Source organism: Oncorhynchus tshawytscha, linkage group LG01 (genome assembly GCF_018296145.1).
Source record: "Oncorhynchus tshawytscha isolate Ot180627B linkage group LG01, Otsh_v2.0, whole genome shotgun sequence".
Lineage (NCBI taxonomy): Eukaryota > Metazoa > Chordata > Actinopteri > Salmoniformes > Salmonidae > Oncorhynchus > Oncorhynchus tshawytscha.
Window position 1 is genome coordinate 77,057,079 of NC_056429.1, and position 17,474 is coordinate 77,074,552.

Sequence of the window (17,474 nt, forward strand, 5' to 3'; positions counted from 1 at the left end):
GCTACTTCCCAATGAATTACATTACTTGCCATTAATAGGCAAGTGAAAACACTTTCTCCCTGTTGGAGAACAGATATGATAATCAAATAGGATATGAACCATTGTAAATCCTCCATTCCCTTCTCGTACATCAATAGATATGTTTAGAAAATTGAGGCGTTTTGAGTTAACATACAGTACTTACTTACTCAAAATATTGATATTGTTTTGCCCCCACATCAGTGATCATGTGTGGCCATCCTCCGGCTATTCGCAATGGGAAGGTTGAGGGATCAGACTTGCAGTGGGGCTCCAGTGTCACCTATAGCTGCTTCGAGGGGTACCAGCTATCCAGCCCTGGAATCGTCTCATGTGAGGGGAACGGCACATGGAGAGGGGAGATCCCTCATTGTCTTCGTAAGTTGAAATTCAAGTTATTTTAAGACTGAACCTGAGCACTTGATCTAATCTTTAGTGCAATGGCAGTGTGCTCAAAGCTTAGCTATTTGCCTATTGCTGGTTTTTGTAATAAATGTAATTCTATAGTAGATACATCAAACTAATGAAAGCAGTGCCTTTCAAATGAAATGTGCAGTACCTGGCCTACTTATCCTTCCTATAGCCCTGTTAAAGTTGTGCTGCTGGAGGGTGCATGACCAGACTAAACCCTCTGTGTTATGTCAGATTTGACAGATTGTGAAACTGTTGTGACAGACGCAAACATTTTATAAATTGATACCTCAAGTATCCGCAGCTAGGTCTGCCCATAACATGAGCATTACAAGGTGCATGGATGGAGTCTGCTGCTGAAGCCTGCAGGCCCTTGATCATAAGCTCCTGACACAGTGTCAGAAGTAGAGCCAGAATGTTCAGAAATTCCATGCACAGAGTGAGTTTTCATCTAAAGTCTGCAGGAGAACCCACTCTGTAAAATAAACTCCTCATGCTGTGGGTCTGAAACAGGTCTGAGTGACTTCTGCCGCTAAACTCTTTGTGGAACATTTAAGTGAGGCATTTCGCAAACATGAAGGACCTATTATGAAAAAGCAACTTGAAACCATTGTATTATCCATTATAAAGAGCAGGACTAGTTCACACACTTTTTACACTCACCTACATTAAATCAGGGGTTCCCAAACTTTTTCACTCAAAGCCCCCTTCCAGCATTGTCAAACATCCCACCCCTCTTGTTGGCGGAGACAACATTTTGCAGGTTTAAACTTATTTCCTGTAATTCTACACATTTTGTCATGGGGTGCAGATAACATTTTATCGTTTTAAAGCTAATTTCCTTGCACTTCTATACATTTTTCTATGCCTAATGTCTATTCATGTGATATTTGAGTGACTCAAACATTACAACAAAAACTACGGGCTAAGAAAATCTTAACTGACATGGGCTAGTTGATCTGGACATTTCTGATAAGTTATAAATACAGTGCCTTTGGAAAGTATTCAAACCCCTTGACTTTTTCCACGTTTTGTTAGGTTACAGCTTTATTCTAAAATTGATGAAATCATTTTTTCCCCCATCAATCTACACACAATACCCCATAATGACAAAGCAAAAACAGGTTTTTAGACATTTTTATGCAAATGTATTAAAAATAAAAAACTGATATGACATCTACATAATTATTCAGACCCTTTACTCAGTACTTTGTTGAAGCACCTTTGGAAGAGATTACAGCCTCGAGTCTTCTTGGGTGTGACACAACAAGCTTGGTACACATGTATTTGGGGAGTTTTTCCCCATTCTTCTCTGCAGATCCTCTCAAGCTCTGTCAGGTTTAATAGTGACGTTCCTGCACAGCTATTTTCATGTCGTTCCAAAGATGTTCGACCGGGTTCAAGTCCAGGCTCTGACTGGGCCACTAAAGTACACTCAGAGACTTGTCCCGAAGCCACTCCTGTGTTGTCTTGGCTGTGTGCTTAGGGTCGTTGTTCTGTTGGAAGGTGAACCTTCACCCCAGTCTGAGGTCCTGAGTGCTCTGGAGCAGGTTTTCTAGTCTTCCAGTCCCTGCCGCTGAAAAACATCCCCACAGCATGATGCTACCATGTCCTCCAGACATGACGATTGGCATTAAGGCCAAAGAGTTCAATCTTGGTTTCATCAGACTAGAGAATCTTCTTTCTCATGGTCTGAGAGTCTTTTAATGCCTTTTGGCAAACTCCAAGTGGGCTGTCATGTGCCTTTTACTGAGGAGTGGCTTCCATCTGGCCACTCTACTATAAATGCCTGATTGGTGGAGTGCTGCAGAGATGGTTGTCCTTCTGGAAGGTTCTCCCATCTCCGCAGAGGAACTCCAGAGGTCTGTCAGAGTGTGGGACTTATATAGACAGGTGTGCGCCTTTCCAAATCATGTCCAATCAATTTAAATGTACACATGTGAACTCCAATCAAGTTGTGGAAACACCTCAAGGATGATCAATGGAAACAGGATGCACCTGAGCTCAATTTTGAGTCTCATAGCAAAGGGTCTGAATACTTAAAATAAAATAAAATCATATTTTGTTGGTCACATACTCATTGTTAGCAGATGTTAATGCGAGTGTTGCGAAATGCTTGTGCTTCTATTTCCGACCATGCAGTAATATCTAACAAGTAATCTAACAATTTCACAACAAAAAAGGAATGAAAAAGAATATGTACATATAAATATATGGATGAGCAATGGCCGAATGGCATAGGCAAGATGCAGTAGATGGTATAGAGTAGAGGTCGACCGTTTATGATTTTTTTCAGCGCCGATACCGATACCGATCATTGTAGGACCCCAAAAAAAGCTGATACCATTAATCGGCCGATTTCTAAAAATGTATTTGTAATAATGACCATTACAACAACACTGAATGAACACTTATTTTAACTTAATATAATACATCAATAAATATCAATTTAGCCTCAAATAAATTATGAAACATGTTCAATTTTGTTTAAATAATGCAAAAACAAAGTGTTGGAGAAGTTAAAGTGCAATATGTGCCATGTAAAAAAGCTAACGTTTGAGTTCCTTGCTCAGAACATGAGAACATATGAAAGTTGGTGGTTCCTTTTAACATGAGACTTCAATATTTCAAGGTAAGAGGTTTTAGGTTGTAGTTAATATAGTATTTATAGGACTATTTCTCTCTATACGATTTGTATTTCATATACCTTTGACTATTGGATGTTTTTATAGGCACTTTAGTATTGCCCGTGTAACAGTATAGCTTCCGTCCCTCTCCTCGCCCCTATCTGGGCTCGAACCAGGAACAGATCGACAACAGCCACACTCGAAGCAGCGTTACCCATCGCTCCACAAAAGCTGCGGCCCTTGCAGAGCAAGGGGAATAACTACTCCAAGTCTCAGAGCGAGTGACGTTTGAAACGCTATTAGCGCGCACCCCACTAACTAGCTAGCCATTTCACATCGGTTACACCAGCCATTTAGGCTGATAGGCTTGAAGTCATAAATTGCGCTGTGCTTGCGAAGAGCTGCTGGCAAAACGCACAAAAGTGCTATTTGAATGAATGCTTACGAGCCTGCTGCTGCCTACCATCGCTCAGTCAGACTGCTCTATCAAATATCAAATAATACTTAATTATAACCTAATAACACACAGAAGTATGAGCCTTTGGTCATTAATATTGTCGAATCCAGAAACTATCATTTCGAAAACAAAACGTTTATTATTTCAGTTAAATACGGAACCGTTCGGTATTTTATCTAACGGGTGGCATAAGTCTAAATATTCTTGTTACATTGTACATCCTTCAATGTTATGTCATAATTACGTAAAATTCTGGCAAATTAGTTTGCAATGAGGCCAGGCTGCCCAAACTGTTGCATATACCCTGACTCTGTGTGCAATGAACGCAAGAGAAGTGACACAATTTCACCTGATTAATATTGCCTGCTAACCTGGATTTCTTTTAGCTATAAAACTTTATACGGTAGGGCAAAAAAGTATTTAGTCAGCCACTAATTGTGCAAGTTCTCCCACTTAAAAAGATGAGAGAGGTCTGTAATTTTCATCATAGGTACACTTCAACTATGACAGACAAAATGAGAAAAACAAATCCAGAAAATCACATTGAAGGATTTTTAATGAATTTATTTGCAAATTATGGTGGAAAATAAGTATTTGTCAATAACAAAAGTTTATCTCAATACTTTGTTATATACCCTTTGTTGGCAATGACAGAGGTCAAACATTTTCTGTAAGTCTTCACAAGGTTTTCACACACTGTTGCTGGTATTTTAGCCCATTCCTCTATGCAAATCTCCTCTAGAGCAGTGATGTTTTGGGGCTGTTGCTGGGCAACACGGACTTTCAACTCTCTCCAAAGATTTTCTATGGGGTTGAGATCTGGAGACTGGCTAGGCCACTCCAGGACCTTGAATTGCTTCTTACGAAGCCACTTCTTTGTTGCCCGGGCGGTGTGTTTTTGATCATTGTCATGCTGAAAGACCCAGCCACGTTTCATCTTCAATGCCCTTGCTGATGGAAGGAGGTTTTCACTCAAAATCTCACGATACATGGCCCCACTCATTCTTTCCTTTACACGGATCAGTCGTCTTGGTCCCTTTGCAGAAAAACAGCCCCAAAGCATGATGTTTCCACCCCCATGCTTCACAGTAGGTATGGTGTTCTTTGGATGCAACTCAGCATTCTTTGTCCTCCAAACACGACAAGTTGAGTTTTTACCAAAAAGTTATATTTTGGTTTCATCTGACCATATGACATTCTCCCAATCTTCTTCTGGATCATCCAAATGCTCTCTAGCAAACTTCAGACGGGCCTGGACATGTACTGGCTTAAGCAGAGGGACACGTCTGGCACTGCAGGATTTGAGTCCCTGGCGGCATAGTGTGTTACTGATGGTAGGCTTTGTTACTTTGGTCCCAGCTCTCTGCAGGTCATTCACTAGGTCCCCCCGTGTGGTTCTGGGATTTTTGCTCACCGTTGTAATCATTTTGACCCCACGGGGTGAGATCTTGCGTGGAGCCCCAGATCGAGGGAGATTATCAGTGGTCTTGTATGTCTTCCATTTCCTAATAATTGCTCCCACAGTTGATTTCTTCAAACCAAGCTGCTTACCTATTGCAGATTCAGTCTTCCCAGCCTGGTGCAGGTCTACAATTTTGTTTCTGGTGTCCTTTGACAGCTCTTTGGTCTTGGCCATAGTGGAGTTTGGAGTGTGACTGTTTGAGGTTGTGGACAGGTGTCTTTTATACTGATAACAAGTTCAAACAGGTGCCATTAATACAGGTAACGAGTGGAAGACAGAGGAGCCTCTTAAAGAAGAAGTTACAGGTCTGTGAGAGCCAGAAATCTTGCTTGTTTGTAGGTGACCAAATGCTTATTTTCCACCATAATTTGCAAATAAATTCATTAAAAATCCTACAATGTGATTTTCTGGATTTTTTTTCTCATTTTGTCTGTCAAAGTTGAAGTGTACCTATGATGAAAATTACAGGCCTCTCTCATCTTTTTAAGTGGGAGAACTTGCACAATTGGTGGCTGACTAAATACTTTTTTGCCCCACTGCACTTATGTGTATTGATTTTAAGAAAGGATTTGGTGTTTATGGTTAGGTACAGTCGAGGAACGATTGTGCTTTTTTCGCAAATGCGCTTTTGTTAAATCATCCCCCAGCGTTGCATCAATTATATGCAACGCAGGACTTGCTAGATAAACTAGTAATATCATCAACCATGTGTAGTTAACTAGTGATTATGATTGATTGTTTTTTAATGCTAGCTAGCAACTTACCTTGGCTTCTACTGCATTCGCGTAACAGGCAGGCTCCTCGTGGAGTGCAATGAGAGGCAGGTGTTTAGAGCGTTGGACTAGTTAACCATAAGGTTGCAAGATAGAATCCCAGAGCTGACATGGAAAAAATCTGCTGTTCTGCCCCTGAACAAGGCAGTTAACCCACCGTTCCTAGGCCGTCATTGAAAATAAGAATGTGTTCTTAACTGACTTGCCTAGTTAAATAAAGGTGTAAAAAAAAAATATTGGCAAAATCCTCGTCCAAAAATACCGATTTCCGATTGTTATGAAAACTTGAAATCGGCCCTAATTAATCGGCCATTCCGATTAATCGTTCGACCTCTAGTATAGAGTACAGTATATACATATGAGATGAGTAAATGTAGGGTATGTAAACATTATATAAAGTGGCATTGTTTAAAGTGACTAGTGAAACATTTATTACATCCAATTGTTTATTATTGAGGTGGCTAGAGATTTGAGTCAGTATGTTGGCAGCAGCCACTCAACGTTAGTGATGGCTGTTTAACAGTCTGATGGCCTTGAGATAGAAACTTTCCACCTTCTCCACTACTGTCCTGTCGATCTGGATAGTGGGGTGCTCCCTCTGCTGTTTCCTGAAGTCCACGATCATCTCCTTTGTTTTGTTGAGGTTGAGCGTGAGGTTATTTTCCTGACACCACACTCCGAGGGCCCTCACCTCCTCCTCATCAAGCCTACCACTGTAGTGTCATCTGCAAACTTGATGATTGAGTTGGAGGCGTGCATGGCCACGCAGTCATGGGTGAACAGGGAGTACAGGAGAGGGCTGAGAACGCACCCTTGTGGGGCCCCAGTGTTGAGGATCAGCGGGGTGGAGATGTTGTTTCCTACCCTCACCATCTGGGGGCGTCCCATCAGAATGTCCAGGACCCAGTTGCACAAGGTGGGGGCGAGATCCAGGATCTCGAGCTTCATGGCGAGTTTGGAGGTTACTATGGTGTTAAATGCTGAGCTGTAGTCGATAGTCGACAGAATTCTTACATAGGTATTCCTCTTGTCCAGAGGGGTTAGAGCAGTGTGCAGAGTGATTGCGATTGTGTCATCTGTGGACCTATTGGGGCGCTAAGCGAATTGGAGTGGGTCTAGGGTGTCAGGTAGGATGGAGGTGATATGATCCTTGACTAGTCTCTCAAAGCACTTCATGATGATGGAAGTGAGTGCTATGGGGGCGATAGTCGTTTAGCTTAGTTACCTTAGCTTTCTTGGGAACAGGAACAATGGTGGCCCTCTTTAAGCATGTGGTGTAAACAAAGTATTTCTGTTTTTTTATTTTTTATAAATTAGCAAAAAAAACAACTTTTTTCGCTTTTTCATTATGGGGTATTGTGTTTAAAAATATATGTATATTTTAGAATAAGACACTAACGTAAGTCAATCGGTCTGAATACTTTCCGAAGGCGCTGTAGTTCTTTAAGGTATGCAGTGACTGACTTGAGAAGAGGAAAATTGATGATGTACAACCTAGTTTCGAAATTGCACTTTGTGCATTCTACTATTTCAACTTTCAAGATTAAGCCGGACTCCAAAATAAATATGTATATGTGTATATATACTGTGTGTGTGTGTGTGTGTGTGTGTGTGTGTGTGTGTGTGTGTGTGTGTGTGTGTGTGTGTGTGTAATGGGAACCACTGACCTATATTACATAGGCTCTCTGTCTCACATAACCCTGTAAAGAACAAGCTCTCACAACAAGATTATCTTTTTTCACCTCATAATGTTGTGATTCCAAGAGCCATGGTTATAAATGACTAGCTAGTCAGTTGTCATTTATACCCTGATGAAGACAGCTTGTCTGTCGAAACGTTGATTATTAGGTTATTAAATTATTGCATCTGTGCTCCTAAAGTGTGTGGCTCTACTTTTCTTTTTCAAGTGTTCTACTTCACTAGCTAGCACCTCGCTTGCCCCTCTTTCGCCTCCAGATTAGCTGGTCAGTTTTGAAACATTGTGATCCTCGTGCCTATTAAAAAATGGTGAATCGTGAAATCCGAAACCCACGTAACCCGGATGATGTGTGTGATGTGAATTGTGTGATTTGATTTATGGTCTCTGTGATTTGTTATGCCTAGCTGTGCTGTGTGGAGACCCTGGCACCCCAGCAGAGGGTTATGCTGAGGGGAAGCAGTTCACCTACAGGTCAGAGGTGACCTTCTTCTGCAGGGACCCCAACATCTTGGTCGGGTCCCCCAGGAGACTGTGTCAGGTTGATGGCAGCTGGAGTGGAATACAGCCCTCATGTATAGGTGGGTCGCCCATTCATACCATAATAATAATAATAATACACATATGCTGCCTTAATTGTGGTGTGTTGTACCATATCATGTTGTGTTGTTGAGTGTTTCCTTCTCTTCTTCAGTGATGATGATGTTGGTAGGCAGTGAGCTAAACATTCCATTTGTCTTCAGATCCTGCATATAACACATGCAGAGACCCTGGAACTCCATCTTACGGGATACCAGTCACGTACCAAGGATTTGAGGTAAGGTCCTTACTTTAAGCGATGTGAAATTATGAGGAAACAACATCTTTGTATTGACATTTGTGCTCAGATAATTAGCTAAAACAATCCAAAATAGTATTCTGGTCAGTCGAAGTAATTCCCAGGTTGTTGACCATTTATAGTAAATTGTCTTCTATTTTAGGTTGGAAGCAAAATCTCCTTCAAATGTCGTAAAAACTACCACATACTGGGATCTACGACAAGAACCTGTCTGGAAAATTTGACGTGGAGTGGTGTGCAACCAGAATGTATCGGTAAGACTTTTTGAAAGATTTGTTTTTGTCCCAAGACATTGTCAAGAAAACTGAAGAAGTCATTTATTAATCCGGCAGGTATCATTTTTCTTAGCATTGACTTGTTAATGACTAGAGGGAGAGATACAGGTGGTATATAGGGGGGTATGACAGCCAAAAGGAGTAAGTATTGGTTTAGCAAATGTAACCCTTTGATTTATTGCATTCTATATCACTACTCTCCCCATGTCAGTGTCATGTCCTCTATCCCTCTTCTTAATAACTCTGCCCAGTATTATAGGTCTTGAGCTGTATATATGGATTAAAAGACAGATCAAAACGGAAAAGCCATTGAGGGTGATGTTCAAAAGGGAATGGACATTTGAGAAATGGCTGTGTGATTCATGGACGGAAGTAAAGTAGGGATTGCTGCCCTCAGCAAAAAATAGATAAAGTTGGCCAAGTTTAAGATGTTCGTATGTGAGTGGTAAATCAGTGTGCGATTTTGACAACATACCCCACAAAATCCTTCAGGCGTCTCCTCCACATAAAGTGGCTTCACTGTCAGAGGCTTGGGAGTAGGGAGGCTTAAGTTGATGACAGGAAGGTGTGAAGACTGAGCTCATATATTATGTTACAAATAGATAGCAACACTCAGGACTGTTTAATAATTTCACTCCTGATAGGATTGCTTGATCTCTACATAACTCCATAGTACTGGTGTGGGTGTGGGGCTGCTGTTATCTGACCGGGTCAAGGGAATTTATTGTGAATTACCTTCCTTTCTTAATTTTTTTGTAGCCCATGCCTGCAGACAGCCCGAGACACTGTCTAACATTGACGTGAGGGCTATTGATCTACCAACTCTGGGCTATACTTTGATCTATACATGTCAAGATGGATTCTTCCTGGATGGGGGATCAGAGCACAGGACATGTAAACCTGATGGAAAGTGGTCCGGAAAGCCACCTGTCTGCAAAGGTATAGTTTGGCACTGGAATATGCCTATTATTAAAATGTCACTATTTCCGGTGAGGATACATTTTACTGTGGGCCATATATTTACATTATCAGTTCACCTGCATCTTGTATTTATCAATCATATTTCCCCCTAAACATTGGTATTCAATAAAGTAGTTCATTTGCTTTGTTCTCTGTGCTGGCTGAGAATACCTAGATAATTGAGTATACAACATTTCTGCTATCATCACATCTGAATCACTTTGGTAAAATGTGGCCAAAACAACGTTGTGACTATTAGGCTACAAGCAGCAACTGACAGTGAGTAGGTCACATCCATAAATTTAATTGAATCAATTATTTATTCCGTCTTTCAGTTGGCCCAAAAATAAATGGTAAAAAAGGAGTGGAGTCGGATGTTCAGAAAAACAAGATTGGTGGTATGTTATTTTCTCTGAGTCATCTTCTCTTTTGGTATTTTGCGTCGTCATGATGATGTGGCAAGTGACACCTTGCTTCTTGAAAGTCCAATATCTTGAAAACTTGACTGCTGACATGCAAAACATTTTGGGACTGTATCAACAGTGGACTAATGAAAAAAATACAAATATAGGTTTTTATGGATTTTTCCTTTAATATGGATACTGCACATCTTGAGATTACTCTTAATGACGGATTTTATGTACAGACGGCCGATGGATGACGCAAAAGCTCAAATAATCTGGTTTAATTATTGTACCTTATATTTTTCTAGGCATACAGTATAACACAAGTCTTTCTTTCCTTCAGTTCCTGTAAATGTGTTTTCTTTAAACTTTGGCTGGACCGGGTTCTATGAGTACCTTGGGGCAAGAGAAGGTGCCACTATTACTGTAAATGGATTCAATGCAACAACCAGTAGAGTCAATGTCACACTTTTGGATCAGAGCAGAGTGCAGCTTAAACTCTCTGGTAAAGCACAACACACATGTTAACGCTGACATTATTTGATTTGGCAAATATTACAGTTGAAGTCAACATTACAACAGTAAACACCAACCGATAACCCAACTTCCATTGTTTTCAGGAACATACAAAAAGGAGGAGAATCATTTGCTACTGAAGGTTTACCAGATACGTGGTCCAACAGAGCATCATTTCAGTAAATTCAAGAATGACAACTGGGCAATGGATGGCTACGTGAGTCTTTTATTTTAATTAAATTATCATTATTTCCAATTACATTAGGGCCTTATTATGGACTCAAAACAAAAATATTTTGGCTCCCTTACTTTAAGCATGTTTTCTCCTTCCTCTGTTTTCTACTAATATGCTGTACACCTAGCTCATGAGATGCTAATGTCTGCAGACCATGTCCTTCATCAATATGCAGCTCTGGCATAGGGTTTTGACTAGCATACCTAATACTAGCATACTTATAAAAATAAAAATGTGTCAGTTTTAAGATACCGTATTACTTTAGTGTAGCCCTCTTTTGAAAGTTAAAAAATATACTGTATCTTCATTTATACAACAGGCAGAGATGTAAAAATACTTGAAAGTACTACTTAAGTCATTTTTTGGGGTATTGTACTTTACTATTTATATTTTTGACAATGTTCTTCTTTTACTTCACTACATTCCTGAAGAAAAGGATATACTTTTTACTCCAAACGATCTCCAGCTGTCCCACAGTAATGAACGTGTTGGGAGTCGGGACGAGACAGACAGGCAGGAAGCGTTTCTCAGCCAGTTGAAATCATGAATCAGCTGGCATAATTTTTATGGATATATACAAAGGAATGTCAAACTAAACAATGTGCAGCTAGTTTGCAGTCTTTCCAGCTTCAGTTTGAAGTCATTGTGTTCCCTGTGTTGTTGGCTAGCTCCTCTGAAAAACAGTGTCCAGGCGAGTGAACACATTTTTCTATGCCAGACGAAATCCCGCCTCATTAGGTCATTGTTATGGAGGTATCCAAATAATACTTTGTTGTTATTCTTACTGCACTTCTTGACGTGACTGTATGTTAGCCGTAGTTAGCTAGCTAGCAAGCAAGAGATAAGAATGTTGCTAGCCTGGATGGCAATGGAACATTTAGAATGAACAACTGGGTTGTGTCCATAGATTACTTTACCTTCATTTAACTAGGCAAGTCAGTTAAGAACAAATTCTTATTTTCAATGATGGCCTAGGAACAGTGGGTTAACCGCCTGTTCAGGGACAGAACGACAGATTTGTACCTTGTCAGCTCGGGTATTTGAACTTGCAACCTTCCGGTTACTAGTCCACCGCTCTAACCACTAGGCTACCCTGCTGCCTCCATATATGGAAACAGAACAAAAAGTCTGAACAACCGGGTGACGTCTCCAGCAACCGAACCGATAGAACGAACGACAAGCCGGCTTGGGTAGCAACCCTAGATTTGTGTCGGGACTATATCTTGTGAAAGGATGAAATAGTATGAATACATTCATCAAAATATTTTTTTTAATGAAATATCTCAATCATTATTTGAATATGTAGGTAAACCGTTGTATATAAGGATATATTGGCAAGTTCCAATATATCCTCCAAACACCGGCTTCTCGGGCATCACTTAAGTGAACACTATAGAAGTAAGTAACTTCAAGGCGAGTGAGAATGATAAGCTGTATGAGAAACCAAAGGATTATGTGAGGTAAATGGGTAATAGTTCTCATTGTGTAATGGTTCTGCATTTCAACTCTTCCCTGATGTAATCAGTAAAAAAATTAAATCCCCTCTCTCTTTTGTTGGTTTAGGTGACTGCAGAGTCTGACGAGAAAACCTTTGTTTACCAGGGTCATATTCACAGCAAGGACTTTGGAATATTTGTGCTAACAAGAGGAGGTACAGTCATTGTGTAGTCTCAGTAATACAACAACAACAACAAAAAACTACATGCACGGTTACATTTCACTGCTGATACATGATTCCTTTTACATAAGTTACTCCCGAAACCTTGACAAGAATGATTGTACTGTTATGTTTCTTTATTAGGTCTCTTTACCACAGACCTGGACCCATCAAATCCTCCATACTATGGCACGAATAGCAGTTCAGTAGCAGTTGCCATACTAGTGCCATTCTTTGCCCTTATTCTTTCAGGGTTTGCATTTTACCTCTACAAACACAGGTAAGGAGTGCTGGTTGTTGGAAATCTGGTAACCTGCATTGGTGATGTTTGTCCATATATGCTTGGATGTTCAACATTGTTGTTTCTTTCTTATAAGTTATGGGAAACTCCTGTGCAAATCACCAATGATGAGTGATCCCTAAAAGTTTCAGTTGATAAATCGTTACATAACAAATCCAAATGTTAGATGAGTGTGTGACAAAATGATTACAAGAAAGAGCAGTGGAGTTTTCCAAAGCTAACTGAACAAGCAAAAGAAAGAAAATGTGACAATATAAAATGGAAATTACCCAATACTAAAAGAACATAAAAAATTGGCAGGGTGCTTTCACAAGACACTGATGACAATGAGAGACCCAAAGATGTAATCAGGGCTGGCGGCAGGTAAGACATAAGAAACTAAATCACTATAAACAACAATTCCTACTTCCACATCGTCATTACTGTCTTTTACTTTATTCATTTGTGGAGAAAAAATGATAATTTCAGGGAAAAACATGAACTTGCTGGGCTTAAATGAATATGTTGTCTTCTTTGATCTCATATTGTCATCTCTCTGTCAGCATATTTAAACCAGCTGAATGTTGTTCTATTTGTTTTTTGTAGACATTTGCCCAAAAGATTTCATGAGAATCCATGTTTTTTGACTGACAAAATTACCGGAGGGGAGTTTTGAAGTATTGTGTTTTAATGTATAATGAATACAGAATCATGCTTACTAAGTACCTTCATATTCACATACGTGTCAAATTTAGAATACTGTCTTTTGACAATGTCATAATAACATAATATAGGATTAGTCTGTTTTGATAGTTATAATATTTTCTTCTTTCTTTACTGAATTTTGCATACCATACTGTACATGTTTAGCCACTAGGCTACATTACCACCCTCTCTACCTCATTCAAACTCCCACAGAGACTTTGGAAAGCTTTGGAAATGTGTTTTTTAATGTGCAGAGGTATTCTCCACATACTGTATGAAGATAGATCCTGCTTTAACAATGCCTTTATGGGGGATTAGCTTTAGGACTTTTTATATCCAAACAAAGTTAATGTAGAAGACACTAAGCCCTCCAGGCAAGTCTCTAAACCTGCATTTGTCTTACTTTTACTTAGTGAGATTTGTAAGGTAATGGAGGGAATATTAAGTAAAGGCTTACAAAGTAACTCCCGGGTGGAATCAAGGTCTTCACATTGATTTTATATTGAAGCTTAAAACCAGGTCAGTAGGCTTTGAGTAGGACTCCTCAGTATCATATTTCAAATAATAAGACGTTATATAGTCTCCTAGGGTAAATGTGTATTCTAGATCAAAGGAGGGCTGAAACATCATTTCATTAGCTACGGGTCTCATTTATTCTTATTCGTTATATTTAAATATGCAGTTACAATAATTTACAATTTCTTCAAGTGGGAAAGAGTTTTTGCTTCGTCTTTGTACTTTTTGCTGTACATTAACATCCCTTCTTGATGCAAAGTCATATTTTTCTGAAAAGTGAACAACAATCATAGCTAGTAGATTTATTCAAATTTTGTAAATGTATTAACACTTTTAATTGTTCACCTTTCAGAACAAGACCAAAAGTACAATATAATGGCTACACAGGCCATGAAAACACAAATGGACAAGCGTCATTTGAAAACCCTTTGTATGACACAAACATGAAACCCACGGAGGCGAAAGCTGTGAGGTTTGATACAACTCTGAACACAGTCTGCACAGTAGTATAGCCCTTGTATCGCCAGCATTGGACTGGTTTTTATAGCGAGATGCAAATATTCCTTTGACTCATCACGTTATGATGATAAAAGACAAGTTTTAAATCAAGGACAGTTTTATATGGACTAAAACAACAACTATTGGTGTTCTGTGGAGCAAGGACTATGTACATGGCCAGGACAGAAGATACTCTCTTGGATCAAGGAGTTCTGCCTTTCATTGCTCTTTGCAGGATGAAAGTATTCATTCTCCTCTCTTTTTAAAGAAAAATCTGTATTTTTTTCCCCAAAGGCCCTCCTTTGGGAAACACGGAAGTGTCTTGAAAAGCAACATAATGGTTGATAAAAAGTGTTTTCTTCAGTGAAGATGAACAACAAAGGAGGGAGCAACTTTGAACGTGTTGCTGCTCATTCCTTGCCAGACTTCTCCAATAAAGGGAAAATATGCTACAACTACAACTGTCTCGCATGAGATCTTGGCTATCTAATCTCTGGGTAGTTAGAGGAACTCTCTCAGCTGTTGTGTTGAAAAACTTTATCGCACAAATTTTGCACTAGTGTGTTATGAATGGGTATGAAATGAGTCAAAAGAGGAATTTTCAAACCAACTGAAAAAATTACATACAGGGTTTTTGACCATTTGTAGATAAACATACAGTATATTTCCATATCCACAGGGAGCAAGTTGTCATGCTGCCATGCTACTGTTTATAAACAGAGAGGCTTATTTTATTTTCCATATTGGTTTTGCAAATACATTTATGGAACACTCTGCTTACTTTTTTACATATAATTTTAACTCTGGAGTCGCAAATACCATGCAGCTTATCAAGCATCATTCCACAAAACTCAATTAAGGAGCAACTGGAGTACATGCAAATGTGCAGCTATTGTGAGTCATTTGTCATTGTATTCACAGATCAATATTACTGCAGAGCAAACCGATCTGGCTCATCTGCTTTGAAAAACAACAATGCCCAATATTGTAGTATACTGTAAATTGCATCAGATAATTGCAGTATGTATCATGCACGATAGTTTGTTTATATTGTCAATCATCAGTTTGCTGTTCATATTGTAGTTTATTTCACATTACCACAAGCATTTAACATTTGTAACCCTACAAAACAGTTTGCAGTCCTATCTTGTGATTTTGCTGCAAATTTGCTTACATTTCAAATATACCTCGTTGCGCAGAAGGACACCATTTTTCTACTCTACAATACTGGAACTAATGAAATGTTTATTTTTCATAAATGCTGCACTTGCTTTAAATCACAGTTTTAATGCAGAAGTGTATTTTAATTTATATGTGCCATAAGATTACACCATGTTTTATTCTGACACACATGTCACTTAAGGCCAGATGGGGAATGAAGTTGGATGGCAATCCTTCTTTAGCAGAGGCCTGAGCTGGTTGTTTAGAAGCTTGTCTTAATAATCTATTTTTCCCCCTTTATGGTATGTCCGTCCTATCCTTAAGGGTATTGAGTCAGTGATGATGACATGAACACTGACTTCATATTTACACTCCAAGAAACACTGCCTTATTAAATTCAAAAGCATGACAAAGCTGTCACAGATGACCTGTTACAACACTAATGCTTGAGAGTGTAGGGCTACTTGAATGCATACAGTACACTGTGATTCCAAAGTCATAGATTAGCTTATTTTTTTTTCCTAATAATTTTGGTTATGCATGTTTTCACAAATAATGTTAAAAATTAACAGTAGATGAACTACCTTTCAAAATCTGTTATCATATGCACTTGCTTTAAGATCAATGACAAAATGTGTAATATAATCTTGTGAGCTATCAGATTCCAGTTAATGTCTGTTGTATTTGTGGCCATTGAAGCATTGCAGGATTCCCAGAGTGTGATCAATTGAATGTGTGTTCGTAAAATAAGAAGAATTTGCATTTCCTTCATTTTTCTACAAAGTGAACTATTTAGCATTTTACATTTCAAATTATGCCTGTTGTTCATTGCACACCTACATACTGTACAGCAGTGTTTTCAATCAATAGGGTTAAGACAAAAATGAATCAAATCATCCCTCATTCTTTGTCATCATTTTGTGATGTAAGACCCACTGCTTTTAATCCACATCTTGCCTTCCTTTTGGCTTGCTGCAATAATGTTTTTCTTTCATCATCTGTAAAATATATTCCCAAGAAAAGAGCTGTACAACTGCATTTAATTAAATGTAATTCCATTTTACAACATCATGTTATCATGTGCTGCTGACTTTAAGTAGGTGCAAAAGAAAATGTTTTTGTACAGAAATATATTTTTTATGAGGAATTTGTAAAATTATTAAATATGCTGTGCTTTTTTGATTAATGTAGGTACAAAACTTGTTAAAATAAATGTTTTTACTATACAAAATGTAAATTTATCGTCTGAGTATGAATATAAAATGTATATTATCTATGGTTGAAACTTTTCTTGCAAATGTCGATATATACAAGATTTTAAATGAAAACATTGCTCGTATATATTTGTTTATACAAGAAAAAACAAACCTTAGAAAAAAATTGTATTACAGATTGTTCTATGACACAAGTTATATGACATATTTTGAAGACATGATTTCAGATTAAACATTTTTGATATAATTATCTATGGTCTCATCTGTATAGAACTTTTTTATTTTTGTTTTGTGTCATTACATATTTTAAAAAGACTACAGTGATATGTAAACAACAAGGAAACAAAATCAGAATTTGTGTACTTAGGCCTGGACTCAATCCCATCGCACTTTGTCAGCAATGTACCTAAGCGTTGGCAGTGACTGCATTCGCAGTCAATACTGCATATGTCGGCTCAATCGGCAAATTAACATTAAATGGGGCATTTGTCGACAAAGCGGGATCGGATTGAATCCCTGCCTTACTCTAACTCTATGACAATAGATTTACAATCCTGATGATAATAAGATTTAGATATAATAGATACAGTATATACATTGCTATATCAATTTTGTATTTTGTTTCCCTAAGGTGGCCTTAATCACTTATTAAATATGTTCAAGACTTGCCACAGCCCATGCCTCGCCAACCTCCACTAATGGGGCATGCAAGCTGCCTATGTGCCTGTGGAGCACACCAGTCTGTCCAATCAAAAAACTCAGCGGAGGCCT

At 38.7% G+C, this 17,474-nt stretch overlaps 1 protein-coding gene across 1 annotated transcript in view; it reads left to right on the forward strand.

Moving 5' to 3' along the window:
* LOC112261014 (CUB and sushi domain-containing protein 1-like) overlaps positions 1–16,950 on the forward strand; it is a 208,810-nt gene extending 191,860 nt beyond the window's left edge. Inside the window, 11 exon segments of the mRNA XM_042328356.1 lie at positions 223–396; positions 7,852–8,025; positions 8,188–8,261; positions 8,425–8,536; positions 9,317–9,496; positions 9,853–9,915; positions 10,265–10,426; positions 10,542–10,654; positions 12,236–12,323; positions 12,474–12,609; positions 14,183–16,950. Of these exon segments, the coding sequence (XP_042184290.1) occupies positions 223–396; positions 7,852–8,025; positions 8,188–8,261; positions 8,425–8,536; positions 9,317–9,496; positions 9,853–9,915; positions 10,265–10,426; positions 10,542–10,654; positions 12,236–12,323; positions 12,474–12,609; positions 14,183–14,342 (1,436 nt within the window). The 3' untranslated portion in view covers positions 14,343–16,950.
* The last annotated feature ends 524 nt before the right edge of the window (positions 16,951–17,474 follow it).